The sequence below is a fragment of the Carlito syrichta genome, unplaced genomic scaffold, assembly GCF_000164805.1.
Source record: "Carlito syrichta isolate Samal-C Ts95f unplaced genomic scaffold, Tarsius_syrichta-2.0.1 Scaffold314760, whole genome shotgun sequence".
In the NCBI taxonomy this organism is placed as follows: domain Eukaryota; kingdom Metazoa; phylum Chordata; class Mammalia; order Primates; family Tarsiidae; genus Carlito; species Carlito syrichta.
The window spans coordinates 382,316-399,453 of NW_007258856.1; the positions used below are offsets into that span (position 1 = coordinate 382,316).

Here is a 17,138-nt window from a genome sequence, read left to right on the forward strand (position 1 = left end):
ACATGTTTGCAGGAGGAGGAAGGCAGGAGTGTGGGGTAGGGAAGGAAAGAACTCAGCTCCTGAGGCTTAGGTGGGGGAGCCTCTCATCCTCCAGTCACCCTCAGGCCACCAGAGGTGGACTGGGCGCGGCGGGGCAGGCACGGAGGGCAGAACTGAGCCGGTTCATAGGTGTACCTCCATCCAGAGTCACTGGGAGAGCAGGCATGTGCCGGGATACTGCCCCCACCCCCGGTCTGGACCCCTTCCTGCTCTGACCTTACCCACGTGCCTCTCTGCAGACCCAGCTGTGGTGTCCCTGGAGGCAGCAGACAGACCCAACTTCTTCCTCCACGTCACAGCCAATGGTTCCCTGGAGCTGGCTAAGTGGCAGGGCCATGACGCCTTCCACCACCATGCCTCCTTCTCGCTGCACCAGGGGACATGGCGGACAGGCCTGGTAGCCCTGGAGTCCCTGGCAAAGCCCGGCTCCTTCCTCTTCGCCTTGGGTCCCGCACTGGCCCTGCGGCTGTATGAGCACACGGAGGCGTTCCGCCAGGGCACGCTCTTCCGCCTGCTGGGTAGGTGTCCCCTGATGTCACACTTGGCCCCGGCCCCTCCCTCCACTGCTTTTCCCACCCTCTCCCCACCGGCCCTTCCACTTGCCCCCCAGAAACAGAATCCTCACTTTCCTGGCACAGGGGGTCACCTGGGTGCCACTCCCGACAGGGGAGGTGGCCCAGGCTCCAGGCTGGCGGCCTGGGGAGCCATAGGCAACGTGGCTTGGGTCCCGGCCAATTTCCTGGGTCCTGCCTACTGGTGAGGCCTAAAAAAAAATACAGCGACCATTGTAGAAGGGAGGGAAGTGCTCTTGGCCGCCTGCGTGGCCTGCCGGCTAGTGCTCTTGCTGATGGGGGATGTACCTGTCCTGTGAACTCAAGGACTGCCTGCTGGGGTGCTAGCCTGTGGAACCAGCAGCCTCATGTCTCTCCAGGGAGGCCAGGCCCCTGGCAGTGATGGGGCAGCTCCTGACCTTCCACCGAGACCAAGGGGCGCCTGCCTGGCCAGTTGGGTCTGCCCCCAAACACTGTTCGCTGCCTAAACCCTGGAAGAAGCGACCACGGTTTCCTCACCACTGCAGCTGGCTCTCTGTCCTGGGTGTACACAAGTGTGTATACCTGTGAGGGCACCTTGTGCTGGATAGAGGCACAATACGAAACTGTATCTCCAGCAGCCTCTTCGTTTTCTCTCCCCACCCCCAACCCAGGGCTAGGTGAGCTCATTCTTACATCCGGGGTCAGTGACCGAGTCCGCCCTTGAGCCCTGCCCAGGACAGATTCATCACTGGCTATGACAAGACTTGCTCGTGGTGGGAGTACTGTGTCCCTCTCTGGGAGACACCGGGGCAGAGCGGCATGAGGCTTTGAAGCTGGACAGAATCCTGCCCCTTGTCCTTGGCACTTGAAGGGGAACCCCTGACCCCCTGACTCTGTTTCTTCATCTGTGAAATGAGGATGTTTGCCTCAGAGGGGCGTTGTGAGGACTGACTGTACCCACAGGCTTTGCTCTGGGCCGGGCACACAGTAGGTGCTCCCTGATTAGAAGTTCTGGGTTCTAGTCTCCAGGCTCTTCGAAAGGAAAGTCTCTTCACAGTCAGCAGCAGCATGGGGATCAGGGTGTCAGGTGGGGGCCGCCAGGGCGGGGATCCCTCCACCTGCCACAGAGCCACCCTCGCCTCCCTGCTCAGGCCGTGGTTTCAGAAACTGGTCGCTTGTTCCAATGCAGTCTGGGGTCTTGTCTGCCTCCAAGCTCCCACAGGCTGCAGGCCTTTCCCTCAGTTGTGAAGGCACTGGCCGCAAGGCCTCTTCTGAGAACCTCTCTCCTAGAAATGTAACATTTTCCTAGCATCATCTGAGCCTCACTTTCCTCATCTATAAATTGGGGGCAAGGATGGAACCTCTTTCACAGGATTGTCGTGGATTAGTGAGTAAACACACAAGAAATGTTTAGCATAGTGCTTGGTGCTATTCACTAGTTGGCTGTTGTTTTTACTATTGTTAGTTCCAGCTACCAGGGAATCAAGAGAGTGCCCAAGCAGGCTGCACCCCCAGGCCCTGAGGGGCTATTCAAGGTGCCCCCTGGGAACAGAGAGGGTACAGCTTGGGGAAAGTATCTCCCACACCTGCCAGACACCCAGGAGGACGTTGGGCTAGAGGGGAAGGGATCCCCCAGTGCCTCACCCCAACCCCCAGGGGAGAGCCTACTGCCCCCACGGAGGTCGGCAGTGGGCCTGCCAGAGGCAGGCAACTGTGTCCTGAGACGCAGGACAAGCCTGGGCACCGGGGTTCCAAACGGGAAGAATAATGGGGCAAATTGGGGAGAGATCGGGGTCCAAGCCTCTTTTCTGGCCACCCCTCAAAACCCAACCCCAGCTGCCCTCCGCAGAGTTCCCCACCCTCAGCCCACACAGGGTTCCCAGAGCCCCATCTCCAGAACCCCAGGCACTCACCCCAACACCACGAATGCAGTCGCCCTCAGTGTGGCTTTCCCTTTCACTTTCCCAGCTGGGTCCTTTTGTCTCCTCCACGGGGCAGGGAGGACGTGGGCTGAGCTGGGGTTTCCCCTGTGCTCTGTGGCTGACTCCCAGCTGCTACCCATCTCAGTCTAGGGATCTGACTAGACTAGGCACCTTTCTAGATGCCAAACCCTTGGGGGCTGCCTACCCCATGTGCGAGTGGCGCTACGATGCCTGTGCCAGCCCCTGCTTCCAAACCTGCCGGGACCCACGGGCAGCCAGCTGCCAGGATGTGCCCAGGTGAGGTGCCGGGGGCCGTGGGCATGGAGTCAAGGTGTGTGTGTGTGCTCACATGTACTTGTGCATGAGTGTTTCATGTATTGTGTACGGGGATATGTGTACCAGGGTACCTTTTCATGTGAGTGTGCATACATTTATATATGCATACACACACACACACACACACACACACACACATATAGGTGTGCATATGTGAATATCCATTTGTGCACAATGTGTACACGGCAGAGCCTTGTGTGTGCACCACTACAACTATGTATTTGGTATGCACAGCTCTGTGTATATGGGTGTTGCATACGGCTGTATGCAGGTATAAGGTGTATTCACAGGTGTTTGTGGGAGTCCATGTGGTTGTGGATGTCGATGTGTAAATATTTTGGAATCCTCAGGCTTGGAGGGGGTGCGTGTGTCCATGTGACAGTGTGCCCAGGCAGAGACACGTGGGCATGTGCACGAGTGTGGGTGTATCCGTGTCTTGTCTGTGTATGTCTGCCTCTGGAACTGAGGGGTAGGAGTGTGTGACATGCACACTTGGGTGGATGCTCCTGTACATATGTGTGAAAGGGTCCCTAGGGAGGTTCACGGGAGTTGCACGTATACATACACGTGTGTCATAAGAAAAGATGAGGCCTGTGCTCAATCCAGGTAACAAGAGGTGACCCTCCCCATATTCCAGACCACTCACAGGCTCCCACGCTCTGTCCTCAGGGTGGAAGGCTGTGTCCCTGTGTGTCCCGTTCCCAAGGTCCTGGATGAAGTCACACAGAGATGTGTCTACGTGGAGGACTGTGAGTGGCCTAGATTCGCCCTGTGTAGATTTCCTGAGTCCCCAGGGTCTCACCAAGCATTTATGCCCCAGGGGCCCCAGGCCCCAGAGAAGCAGGATCAGGTCAGGGGCCTCCAGAAGGAAGCACAGGCACAGGGCTGGCACAGACGTTATCCAGTCTACTCACTCCATTTCACAGAGAGCTCAGGGTCCTCATGGTGCCAGACTTAGACCTGTGGTGTCTTGGCGTTGGACTCAAGGTTCAAGGTCTGGGGCAGAGTCCACACCTGCGACTTCTCTGAAGTCATCCAATGCCACAGGACAGAGGCTCCCGATGACCTGGCCGTCTGAAGCTGCCCTCACCTATCACCTGGCATTTCAATCCTCGAGCCCCACACTACAGCCCCGCCCTGTGATGACCCTGGGGCCCTGGTCACCTCCCCTTCTGAGCCTCTTCTCTTGTCTCCCCAGGCGTGGAGCCTGCAGTTTGGGTTCCCACAGAGGCCTTTGGCAATGAGACCCTGCCTCCCAGTCACGTGCCGCCCACCCCCCGTGACAAGGAGTCTCAGCATCCACAGGAAAGCCCCAGGAGCCCCACGTACAGCTCAACCCTGGCCCCAGCAGCCCCCCTCACCACAACCCCGAGCCCACCGACATCAGCCACAGAGGGACCAGTGCTGTCTCGGGGCCCCACCCAGCCTACCCCTCGGCAACCACTGGGGCTCACTGCATCCAAACTCTCTGCCCGCCCCACAGATGCCCCAGCCAGCAAGGGGGTGACCGCCAGTCTCCTGGCTGCATCCTCCTCCCCTGAGTCCTCATCCCTCCCCCTTCTGCCACACACACCCACACCAGGCGTGGTGTCGGTTGCTGTGGAGACAACCAGGGTGACTGTGACCTTTGCAGGGAGCCCCAACGTCACGGTCTCCTCCCGGTCGCCCCCTGTCCCTCGCCTGCCGCTCATGACCAAAGCTGTGACAGTCCCAGGCCATGGCTCTTTGCCTGTGAGGTCGACACCCCTACAGCCCTCCTTGCCAGCAAGGCCCTCCTCCAGGCCGGTAGCTCCTTCTGGAGTGACCTCCAGGCCCCCCACCTCCTCGGGATCCCACAGGGCTATGCTGACACCTGCAGTGACGAGGGTCACAAGCAAGACAGTGGCCCCCCAGCCCACCCACGTCCAGAGTGCTTCAAGTCCCAGAACCCCCCTAACCGTGGCTAAAACCCCTTCAGAGCAGGCTCCTGTCAGTCCCCTTGCTACCAAGAGGATGGAGACATTACCATCCACAGAGAAGGGTGAAGCGGGGCACGGCCAGCCCACGGGCCTGCCGGCACCCCCACATCCACACCCTCTCCCCACTGTCCTGTCCAGCCCCACCCAGCACGCCACCACAGCCACCAGGCCTCCAGCTCTGCCCCCAGGGACCCCAGCAGCCACCAGCCTGTCTATAGGTACTCATGGCCTGGGGTCCACACCTTTCATGTCCCTTGAGTCAACTCGGCCATCCCAGCTCCTCTCTGGCCTACCTCCCGATACCAGCCTGCCCCTGGCCAAGGTGGGCACATCTGCCCCTGTGGCCACACCTGGCCCCAAAGGCTCTGTCATCACCTCTCCACTCCAGCCACAGGCCACGTCTCTGGCCATGGTCACGACTCCAGCTGCTCAGACACTTAGCCCAGCACTGCCTCTCACCTCTGCTGCGGTGGCCCAAGGGCACCTACCTGGCCACACAACCCCTCAGGCAGCAGACATGACTCCAGGCCTGCTTCTGGGAGCCACATTGCCAACCTCTGGAGTCGCAGCTGTGACTGAAGGTGTGGTCTCCACAGTCCCTGTTGTCCCACGGAAGAGCACCACAGAGAGGATGGCCATCCTGTCCAAGCATGTGTCTCTGCCTACCTCCCTCTATGGCTCTTCCCAGGGGCCCACAGAGTTCACACCTGCTGTGGCCCACACCCTCGTCCCCTTGGTGACTGAAGCTGAGGGGCCCCTGGCTGGTACAGTGCCACCCATGCCCACCTCCCATCCCCTGAGGCGGGTCTCAGCCAGGACAGCCTCCCGAGAGAGCTCACTGGTACTGCTGCCTCAGCTGGCTGAGGCCCATGGAACCTCAGAAGGGCCTCGGCCTCCAGAAGAGCCGGTGGGCGAGGCCACCACAGTACAATCTGGGCGCTCTGCCCCAGTCCAGAGCATCTCACAGGGTTCAGCAGAGGTCTTGGAATCTACCACGGAGGCCAGTACACCTGACATCTGTGTGGTGAGTGACTTATCGGGGTTCTGGCTGTCTGTGTGTGACCCTTCCCCCACTCCATGCCACTGGGCCTGGTCACCTCCACTCTCCCACGTTCCTCCTGCGCTGCTTCTGTCTCTTACCCAGCTGCGAGGCTGCAAGTTGGACATTTAGCGACTGTCCTCACTCCTGCCCTGCTAGAACCTGTGTGTGGACAGGATCCTGTGTCCCCGTGACTTAAGGGTGGGTGGGCTGTAGTCTCATGGACGGGCACTCACACTCTTCCTCCATCCTGTGCCCAGCCAATTGCCGAGCAGGACTGCGTCCGCCACATCTGCCTGGATGGCCAACTGATCCGTGTGAACCAGTCCCAGCACTGTCCCGGGGGCGCGGCTCCCCCTCGCTGTGGGGTCCTGGGCCTCGCTGTGCGGGTGGGCGGGGACCGCTGCTGCCCCCTCTGGGAGTGTGCCTGTGAGTTGTGGGGTCAGCGGAGTCTTCCGTGCCCTCCTTGTCCCCTACCCCAGCACAGCCCCTGCCCCAGCATGACCCCTGCCCCTGACCTGTGTGCTGCGGCCTCCTCTCCCCTGGGACCTTTTATCTCAGTGTGACCCCGACGTGGCGAACTTCCTACCTTGTGACCTCTGACTTCTGTGTGATGATCTCTGAGTGATCCTCCAGACCCTTGGGCCTCTGAATCATCTGGGAAGGGACCCCAGTGCCTGTCCCATCTTTCCAGGCTGCCTTGGTCTGAGAGGCGCCGCTTATTCCTCTGGCGCCCTCTCCTCTCCCAGGCCGGTGCTCCATCTTCCCTGACCTGAGCTTTGTGACCTTTGACGGGAGCCACGCCGCCCTGTTCAAGGAGGCCATCTACATCCTTAGCCAGAGCCCAGATGAAATGGTCAACGTCCACGTCCTCGACTGCAAAAGTGCCAACTTGGTACCTGCCCCTTGCTTCCCCCCTGCAGGGCCTGGGAACTGGATTAGCTTTACAGGGGAGATGGAGCAGTGGGCTGGTTTTAGGGGTGGCAGAGGCGAGGACAGATGTGGAAACTCCCTCTGTCTCCGAGGAGTGTCCTGAAATGGACAGGGACTCCCAGGTGAGAGCCACCTGGATGACAGGAGCAGGCTGAGGGGAGTGCGCCCCCTCCTGGCCCTTCCTGGGACCTGTGCCGTCCCAGGCTTGTGCCAGTTTTGTAGGCCATGTGGGAGGGACGGCACCGAAGAACAGAGGGTCTGGGATGTCACTCCAGGGGTGTGACCTGTGGTCATGGGCGCCAGCTGCAGGGGGCTCTCCTACTGGGCTGACCCCATGAGCAGTAGAAGAGGCAACTTTGTTCTTTCTTTTTTTGGCTGGGTTGGCATGAGGTCAGGTGGAGCCAGTAGTGGTCCATGGGATTCTGTGCACCATCACACAGCCCTGATGGGTGTCCCTGGCATTGTGAGGGGGTGGGAGCAGAGCGTGCTCACACTTGTTGCACCCGCTCGCTTGGAGGGCGATGGAGGACAGATCTCTGGGCTGATGTGGGCTGGGCTTTCTCTACAGGGGCACCTGAACTGGCCCCCGTTCTGTCTGGTGATGCTGAACGTGACTCATCTGGACCATCAGGTCACCATTGACCGCTTCAACAGGAAGGTGAGGGCATTAACTCTGCCCCAAAAAGCCAGTAGCACTTGGGGGTTGTATCTGTATCAGGCTTCAGGCAGGGAAGCAGTCCAGGGATGGAAGGGCCTTGAGGTTTAGAAACAATTGGGGGCAGAGGTGGGGAGGTGACCATCTTAACAAATAATGCAAGCTTAGGCATATCCAGAGGTGATTTTAATTAGAATGCTGGAGACCACTCTAATGTCAAAAGAGGAAGGATATTGTGACAGAAAGGAAGTCAGAATGGCAGAAGACAGTATAAATAATTGTAGCTGTCTCACTTTAGGAATTTTTACAAAAACATATGGCCATGTGAGCACATTATCACCCAGACCCCTTCCAAGAAGGGGACTATATAAGGGAGGAGCCCTGAATTTAATCTTTGTTAGCTTCATATTAAGTTCACCTCTGTCAAGGAACTAGGGGTGTCCAACAACCCCCCACCCGCATATGGGGTACTCTCCCCAAAAGGCAGATTTTTGCTTCTCCCAACGGTTAGGGAAGAGAGACTAATTTGTTTCCTCTTCAGCTTCCAAAGTCATGACTCTCCCCCACTCCTGAGCCAAGACCTTCCTGAATCTGCCTTGAACAGCAAACACAGGGTCTTAGCGTCCTCTGTGGAGTTCTCAGGAATGGGGCTTATGACAGTGGGTTTAAAACCCACTGTCATAAGCCCCATTCCTGAGAACTCTCTTGAGTTCCAGTTCTTAGTTTTTAAAATTTTTCCATTTAAAAAATTAAGTTATTTATATACAGCAAAATGTGTCCTATTTAGTATATATTTCTACAGACTTCAACAAACCCCTGCAGTCATGTAATTACCACCCACAATCATGGGGTAGAATCGTTTCATCACCCCAAACATTGCCTGTGCCCCTCCTCCCCGCTCCTGACAACAGCTATCTTCTGTTCCTATAGTTATGCCTTTTCCAAAGTGTCATATAAACTGAATCAGCATATATGGTGAGCATTCATCCACGTTACTGTACAGATCAGTAGTTCACTGTTTCTGGTTGAATAGTATTCCATTGAATGGATGTACCACAGTTTATTATAGGTTTTGTATGTAACCTTAATCCTAACCCTAGGAGTGGACCTCTGGATTGTATCATAAGAGTATGTTTAACTTTACAATACTAGCCAACCTGTTTTCCAAAGTGGGTGTGTAGCACTCTCACCAGTGCTCTATGAGAGCCAGTAGCCTTGCAACTTTGTCAGCACTTGGGGGTTGTATCTGTTTGTTTAGTCATTCTAACAACAGAACCTCATTGTGGTTTTAACTTGTATTTCTCTACTTACTGATGATGTTGAACATCTTTTCGTGGGTTTATTTTTCATGGTATATGCACTTTGGTGAAATGTCTGTTCAAATCTTTTGCACATTTTAAAGATTAAATTGTTTTATTGAGTTTTGAGAATTCTTTGTATAATTTGGATACAAGTTCTTTACCAGATGTAAACATTATCTTCCTGTCTGTGGCATATTTTTCATTCACCTACCTGTGTTTTTCAAAAGTTAGAAGTTCTTAATTTATTATTTTTTTCTTTTATGGATTACGATTTTAGTGCTACACCTAAACAAACTTTGTCTAGCCCAAGGCCACACAAATTTTCTCTTACGTTTTCTTTTAGAAGTTTTATAGCTTTAGGTATATGTTTTTACGATTTGTTTGTTTGTTTGTTTGTTTTGTAAATGGTGCTAGATATGGGTTGAGATTTATCTTTTTCTTTTTTTTTTTCCTCTTTTTTTTTTTTCGAGTTGAAGTCTCACTCTGTTGCCCAGACTGGAGTGCAGTGGCACACTCCCGGCCACTGCAGCCTCGACCTGCTGGGCTCCGGCGATCCTTCCGCCTCAGCCTTCCAAGTAGCTAGAACTACAGGCGTGCGCTACCACGCCCAGCTAATTTTTTTTTTTTTTTGACCTCGCCAAGTTGCCCAGGTGGGTCTTGAACCTGCAGGCTCAGGCAATCCACTCACCTTGGGGTCCCAAACCGCAGGATTACAGGCTGAGCCATCAAGCCCAGACCAAGAGATTTATTTTTTTCAAAAGTGGATACCTAACTTTTCCAGCACCATTGTTGAAGAGACTGTTCTGTCTCCACTGAATATCTTTGAGTCTTTATTTTAAAAAAATCAATTATCATGAATGTTTTGGATTATTTATAGACTTTCATTTTGCCCCATTATTCTAGCTTTTCCTCAAGGTCACACTCTCTTGATTACTGTTACTTTTTCTTAACTCTTAAAATCAAGTAGCATGTGTTTTTCAGCTTCTTTCTTTTTCAGACTTGTTTTTGGCTCTTCTAATCCCTTTATCTTTTCATATAAATTTGGAATCAGCTTGGTAGTTTCCATAAAACATATTGCTAGGATTTTGATTGAAATTGCATTAACTATATAGATTATTGGGGGGAAGAATTGAAATCTTAACATGAATGAGTCTTCCAATCTATAAATATGGTATATCTCTCTTTATGTCTTATTTGATTTTTTAATTGGTGTTTTGTAGTTTTTAGTGCGGGAATACTGCACATATTTTGTTAGATCTATTCCTAAGTATTTCATAATTTTTGGTGCTATTGTAAATAGCTCTATTGTTTCATTTTCCAATTGCTCATTACTAATATATACGTAAATAAAATTGAATTTTTCATATTGACCTTGTATCTTGCAGTGCTGCTAAATTCATTTATTAGTTCATGTATTCTCTGGATTTTTCTCTTCTTTTTATTTCAGTAGCTTTAGGGCATACAAGTCTTTGAACTTTTCTATACAATTATGTCATCTCCAAACAGAGGCAGTTTTATTTCTTATCCAATGTGAATATTTTTAATTTATTTTTCTTGCCTTTTGTGCTGGTTAGGACCTCTAGTAGATGTAGAATAAGAAAGGTTAACAGTGGACATCCTTATCCTGTACCTGATCTTAAAGAGAAGGCATTCAGTCTTTCACTGTAGAGATGAGGTCTCGCCAAGTTGCCCGGGCAAGTCTCAAACCTGTGGGCTCAGGCAATCCCACCTCGGCCTCCCAAAGCACTGGGTTTACAGGCTGAGCCACCAAGCCCGGCCAAACCTTCCTTTTTAAAAAATCCAATCTGACAGTCTCTGCCTTTTAATTGAGACTGTTTAGACCATTTATATGTAATCTGGTCATCAGTATGGTTAGACTTATATATATTGTGTTGCCATTTGTTTTTTGTTCCCCCTTTCTTTTTTTTTCTCCTTCTTTAGGATTTTATTAAATGATTTTATTTTATCTTCTATGTTGGATTATTACCTATACCTTTTTATTTTTCTCTTTCAGTGGTGGCTTTAGAGATTACAGTATATAATTTCACTTGTCACAGTCTAACTTCAGATAATATTGTACCATAGCACATATTGCATAAGAACTTTTAACAGTGTAGTTCCATTTTTCTCTTTCCCAGCCTTTGAGCTACTGTTGTTATATATTTTACTTCTACATTTGTTATAAACTCCACAGTACATTGTTATTACTTTCCCTTAAGAAATCAATTATCTTCTAAAGTGATTTTTAAATTAAGAAACTTACATTTACCATATTTGTGCTGTGTATTTCTTTGTGTAAATATAAATTTTAATTATTTTTCTTCTACTTGAAATGACTCCCTTAAGCCCTCTTATGTGCAGGTCTGTGGGTAATAAATTCTTTCAGCTTTCATATGTCTGAAAATGTCTTGGTCTCACCTTTAATTTTAAAAAATAATTTCACTGGTATAGAATTATTAGTTGACTTTTTTTCAGTACTTGAAAGAGTTTTCTTCCCCTGTCTTTTTAAAAATTGAGATGAAATTGACATAACATAAAACTAAACATTTTAAAGTGAACAATTCAGTGGCATTTAGTGCATTCATAATATCGTGCAAACAACATCTCCGTCTACTTTCAAAACATTTTTCATCACCCTCAAAGGAAACTCCATATCCATTAAGCAGTTAATCACCATTCACCTCTTCCCACAGCTTCTGTACACTGCCAATCTGCATTCTGTCTGTGAATTTACTTATTCTGTATATTTCATGTAAATAGTGTCAGACAATTTGTGTTTTTTGGTTTTTTTTTTTTGAGTTGGAGTCTCACTCTGTCGCCCAGACTGGAGTGCAGTGGCCGCTCCCGGCCACCGCAGCCTCGACCTGCTGGGCTCCGGCGATCCTTCCGCCTCAGCCTTCCAAGTAGCCGGAATTACAGGCATGCGCTACCACACCCAGCTGGTTTTTTTGATTTATTGTAGAGATGAGGTCTCGCTGCCCAGGCGAGTCTTGAACCCGCGGGCTCAGGCAATCCACTCACCTCAGCCTCCCAAAGGCGCGGGATTACAGGCTGAGCCACCAAGCCCGGCTAATACGTGATTTTTTATGTGTGTGTCTGGCTTCTTTCACTTAACCTCATGTTTAGGTTCATCTGTATTGTATTTCACTCATTTTTAAGGCTAAATAGTATTTTACTGTATGTATGTGCCACAATTTGGTTATCCGTTTGTCAATGGGCATTTGAGCTGTTTTCATATATTAGCTATTCATGTCTACTGATTCTATCAACATATATCATTTCTGGGTTGTCCTTTCTTTGTCTTGTTTGTTTGTTTGAGTTGGGGTCTCACTTTGTTACCCAGGCACAGCCATGGCTCACCGCAGCCTCAACCTCCTGGACTCAAGCTAGTCTTCCGCCTCATCCTCCCAAGCAGCTGGGACTAGAGGTGTGTGCCACCATGCCCAGCTAATTTTTTGATTTTTTTTTTTTTTTTTTGTAAAGACAAGGTCTCACTGTGTTGCCTAGGCTGGTGTCGAACTCCTGGGCTCAAGCGTATCTCCCATCTGAACCTCCCAAAATGATGGGATTACAGGCAGGAGCCACCATGCCTGTCCTTCATTGTCCTTATTTGTGAACACAGGTGAGGATCTCTGGGCTTCAGATGGATGTTGACTCCCAGAACTCAGAGAGCACTCATGGGTCATGAAGCCCTAGCCCCTGCCTATATAGCTAGGAAGGTTCAGGCTACAGATACTATGAAGTTCTACTGTCTTTTGCCGTAGTTATTTCTGATAAGAAATTTGCTATCATTCTTTTTTTTTTTTTTTTTTTTTTTTTGAGTTGGAGTCTCACTCTGTCGCCCAGACTGGAGTGCAGTGGCCGCTCCCGGCCACCGCAGCCTCGGCCTGCTGGGCTCCGGCGATCCTTCCGCCTCAGCCTTCCGAGTAGCCGGAATTACAGGCGCGTGCTACCACGCCCGGCTGATTTTTTGATTTATTGTAAAGATGAGGTCTCGCTGCCCAGGCGGGTCTCGAACCCGCGGGCTCAGGCAATTCACTCACCTCAGCCTCCCAAAGGCGCGGGATTACAGGCTGAGCCACCGAGCCCGGCTGCTATCATTCTTATCTTTGTTCCTCCATACATAATATGCTTCCCTGCCACCCTCCTCCCCAGCTGCTCTTACAGTTTTCCTTCTATCACCGTTTTTAAGCAATTTGGTTATGATGGGCCTGGTAATTCACTGGGGACTCCAATTATATGTATATTAGGACACTTGAAGTTGTCCCATAAATCACTTACGCTCTGTTCTTCACTTTTGTGAATCTTTTTTTCTTTTAGTGTTTTATTTTGGATAGTAGTTATTACTCTATATTTAAGTTCATTAACCTTTTCATCTACAGTGTCTCAACATCTGTTAATCCCATCCAATGTATTTTTCATCTCAGATAATATATTGTTTATATCTAAAAATTTGATTTGGGTCTTTTCGATATCACCTATATCTCACCTTAACACTTTATGTTTTCCTCTACTTCCTTGAGCACATATAGAACATAGTTAAAATAATTTAAAAATATTTTTAATGTTCCTGTCTACTAACTCCATCATGTGTCATTTCTGAGTTGGTCCTGATCTGTTTTCTTCTTTGATTATGGGTTGTATTTTTCTGCTTCTTTGCATGTTTGACAGGTTTTTTTAAATTCCAGATATTATGAATTTTGCCTTGTCGAGTGCTGATATTCTTTTGTTTTTTTGAAAAATATAATTGAGCATTGAAACAGTTCAATGTTTGGAACTGTTTGGAAACAGCTTGACCCTTATGAGGTTTGCCTGTAAGCTTTCTTAGGTAAAGCCTGAGTAGCCTTTGTTCGAAGTGTGATTTTATTCTACGTGCCAATTTCTCACATCTGAAGCCATACCCTACAGCATGCACTACGCTATACACTATGTGATGTGGAGTACCACTCTAGCTGGTGGTAGTTCCAACTATTTCCAGCCCTATGTTAGCTCTGAGGATTTTTTTGTCTATTCCTTTCAGGTGGTTCTTTCCCTAGCCTCAGATAATTTCCACACCTGTATAAACTGATCAATATTCAGCTGAAAACTCAAGACAGGATCAAGACAGAGTCAGAGGGAGACTCTGCAAAGCTCCAGGGCACACATTCTCTCACTCTCTCTCTGCAACTCTCTTTGGTATTCTGCCATGCAAATTCTAATTACCTTGACCTTCACGAAGTCCCGACTCTTGTTTTCTAACCCTGGGAAAACAGCAGGCTCTGCCTGGGTCCCTCCTCCTTGCACTGTGGCCTAGAAACTCTCTAAGCAATAATTTTTTCCCATTATTTTCAGGGCTCATTCTCCTGCTTTGCCAGCTGTTCAATGCCAGAAAACTGTTGTTCCATGTATTCAGTGAGCTTTTCTGACTGTTTAAGTCAGGGGAGTAAGTCTAGTACTTATAACTCCATCTTAGCCAGAAGTGGAAGTCCAGGTTCATAGTTTTGAAACTTTGTCTTTTGTCCTTACTTGGACTTGGAGTCCTGTGAACACAAGTGAGAATCTCTAGGCTCAGATATGGGTTTTGACTTCCAGAGAACACTCTTAGGTCATAAAGTCCCAGCCCTTGTCTGGACAGACAGGCCCAGGCTATCAGAGAGCCAGGGACTTTCCTGGGGTCACAAAGTTAATGACTTCTGGACTGGGACTCCCTCTAACACAGCAGTTCATGCACTGAATAATTTGTAAAGTGATTAATAAAACAGTCTGAAAGAAGGAGGTTTTCATTATAAATATTTTAAACCCTAAATCGTTCATCTCTCATTTTTACAGCGTAAGATGAATCACCCATGATGTATCCATACTTAACCTTGTCAATACACAGAAGAGGTTGTAGCTTTGAATTTAAAGTGTCTGTGAGAATTGGGGTGCATGTTTAACAAACAGTGATAGAGCCCCCAGTTTATGCCAGGCCCAAAGGCAGGTGCTGGGAACTCAGAGATGAATCAGACATAGTTTCTGCCCTTAAGAAACTCCCAGTCTCCAAACTGGAGATTCTAATAGGGGAGTACACAGATTCTATCTCAATGGTCAACGCAGAGATGGGGATACCTCAGAGAAGGGATGTCTGATCCCAAGGCTGGGGATTTGGGAAAACTCTCCCAGAAGAAATGATCTGACAGAATCAGGGAAGAAGAGAGTATTAGAAGGGCTCAGGATTTGCATTTATTTGGACATCAAGATGCCACCTGGCCCCTGCTGCATCTTGCTTTTTTCTCATGCAAATATTTTCAGAATTCTTTCACCTTGGGTCTGTTTTTCGGCTGAATGTGCCTAAAATGGGGCCTGGCACATGGCAGGTGCCTAAGAAATGTTTTGTCAGATGATGGATGGATGGATGAATTATGCACAAACAAGCTGTGCTGACACTGAGACTTCCTCCCAGGTGACCGTGGACTCACAGTCCGTGTGGCCCCCCGTGAGCAGGTATGGGTTCAGAATTGAGGACACAGGCCACATGTACCTCATCCGGACACCCTCACACATCCAGATCCAGTGGCTCCACAGCTCGGGACTCATGATCCTGGAGGCCAGCAAAGCCAGCAAGGCCCAGGGCCATGGCCTGTGTGGTGAGGTGGGACCCAGCTGGGGGGAGGGGGTGCTTCCCTGGTCCACCTCCGCCCCAGACACAAGTTCTCCCAGACCAGGAAAGGCTGGGCAGAGTGCCAGTCCAAAGGAGAGAGCAACAGAGCTGCCAGTACAGGAAGGCCTAATGTCTGGTGTTCTGTGTTGAAGCTGCCACTAGGGAGACGGCCTGCATTAGCCAGTTGTCACTCCAGCTGAGATTGTCTGTCGGCCTCCCTGGCAGCCTTCCGATGTCAGATCATCCTTCCCATCTGCCTGTGCCTGGGTGCTTCAAAAGCCCTTCTGCACTCTGGGCTCACTTTTTCCAGATCATCTACACAACACCCCTGAGAGGTGCCATTCGTATCCCCATTAACTAAAGAGAAGAGAGGGCTCAGAGAAATTCAGGGGATTCCCTGAGGTCACACAGCAGAGCTGCCACCACCCACAGAAGTGTGGTGCTCTTCACCCCACAGCATGGTTGCAGAGAGGATGCTGTAATGCCTGGATGCTGATAAGGAAAAGGGGTACGGGGTTGTCTGCATGTGGGCATAAGCACATGGGCATCCATGGACTCTGCATGCCAGACTGCCATGACTGTAGTGGTGGGTGACATAGAAACATGTACACACTCATTCATGCACACACATATGCACACAGGCATGACCTCCATCCTCCATCCCTCACCTGCACCCCTCGTGGTAAATTCACATTTATACCCCCACATCCCACATGTGCTCTGACTCACAGGTGTAGGTCAGCTCCATACACATCCTTTCCCATGTACAACACATATTTACCATGTGCTAGTCACTGGGGACAGAACAGTGAGCAACACACACACACTCCCTGATTTCTGAAGCTCCTGTTCTTACTGACACAATCACCTCTCCTTACACGACACACATACCACCACCACCATCCTTCTCTCACCATTGCTTCCTCTTCCTCTGTTCACCCCTGAAAAAGACTGCTGTGGTCAGCAACAGCCCAGTGAGCCAACTCCTTCCTAGGACCCCTTTGTGACACCCCTTAGTGACTCAAAGCCAAGATCCAAAATTGACCGTTGGATGAACAAAATCTGAGTTCTGCCTTACGCCATGCTTTATAGTCATAGGTTGGTGGTTAGAGGTGTGAGAGCAGGTCGGATCAATGATTACCTCCATTTTATCTGAGCTAACACTTGATAGCTCTGCACCTTGCTAGGCAACTCGGGGGAGTGCTGAGATAAATGAAAAAGGAAAAAAAATGAGTCTTTGCACCCAGAGAGCTACAACCCTTTGTGAAAGGCAGACCCGCAAACCAGAGACTGTGACACAAGGTTGGAAGACCACGGATGGTATATCCAAGATGGCCTTGAAGGAAGGATGCTGAGAAAGCGTTTCAGGCTGAGGAAACAGCTTGGGCAAAGTCAGGGGCTGGGAAGTGTGTCTGAGTAGGTAGATAGTGTGTGAGAGATGAAGCTGGAAGTCAGGTCACGTTAGACGCTGGAACTGATTACCTTCACTCCCACCCCCATCTCAGTGCCTTATCCAGCAGAAGCTTATGTCTTGCACACACCTGTCCCCAAATGGTCAGCAATGATTCAGAGACCCAGATTCCTTCCATCTTGTGCTCTATCATTTTATTTTTTGGTTTTTTGGTTTTTTTTTGAGTCGGAGTCTCACTCTGTCGCCCAGACTGGAGTGCAGTGGCCGCTCCTGGCCACCGCAGCCTCGACCTGCTGGGATCCGCGATCCTCCCACCTCAGCCTTGCGAGTAGCCGGAATTACAGGCATGCGCTACCACGCCCGGCTGATTTTTTTTTTTTTTTTTTTTTTTT

General features: G+C 50.0%; 1 protein-coding gene across 1 annotated transcript in view; it reads left to right on the plus strand.

Annotated features, from left to right (window-relative positions):
• Positions 1 to 17,138, plus strand: part of OTOG (otogelin) — an 89,264-nt gene that overhangs the window by 56,459 nt on the left and 15,667 nt on the right. Inside the window, exons 33-40 of the mRNA XM_021719486.1 lie at positions 279 to 557; positions 2,674 to 2,791; positions 3,500 to 3,579; positions 4,029 to 5,812; positions 6,088 to 6,256; positions 6,577 to 6,722; positions 7,329 to 7,418; positions 15,138 to 15,321. Coding sequence (XP_021575161.1) covers positions 279 to 557; positions 2,674 to 2,791; positions 3,500 to 3,579; positions 4,029 to 5,812; positions 6,088 to 6,256; positions 6,577 to 6,722; positions 7,329 to 7,418; positions 15,138 to 15,321 — 2,850 coding nt within the window. The remainder of the gene's footprint in view (positions 1 to 278; positions 558 to 2,673; positions 2,792 to 3,499; positions 3,580 to 4,028; positions 5,813 to 6,087; positions 6,257 to 6,576; positions 6,723 to 7,328; positions 7,419 to 15,137; positions 15,322 to 17,138) is intronic.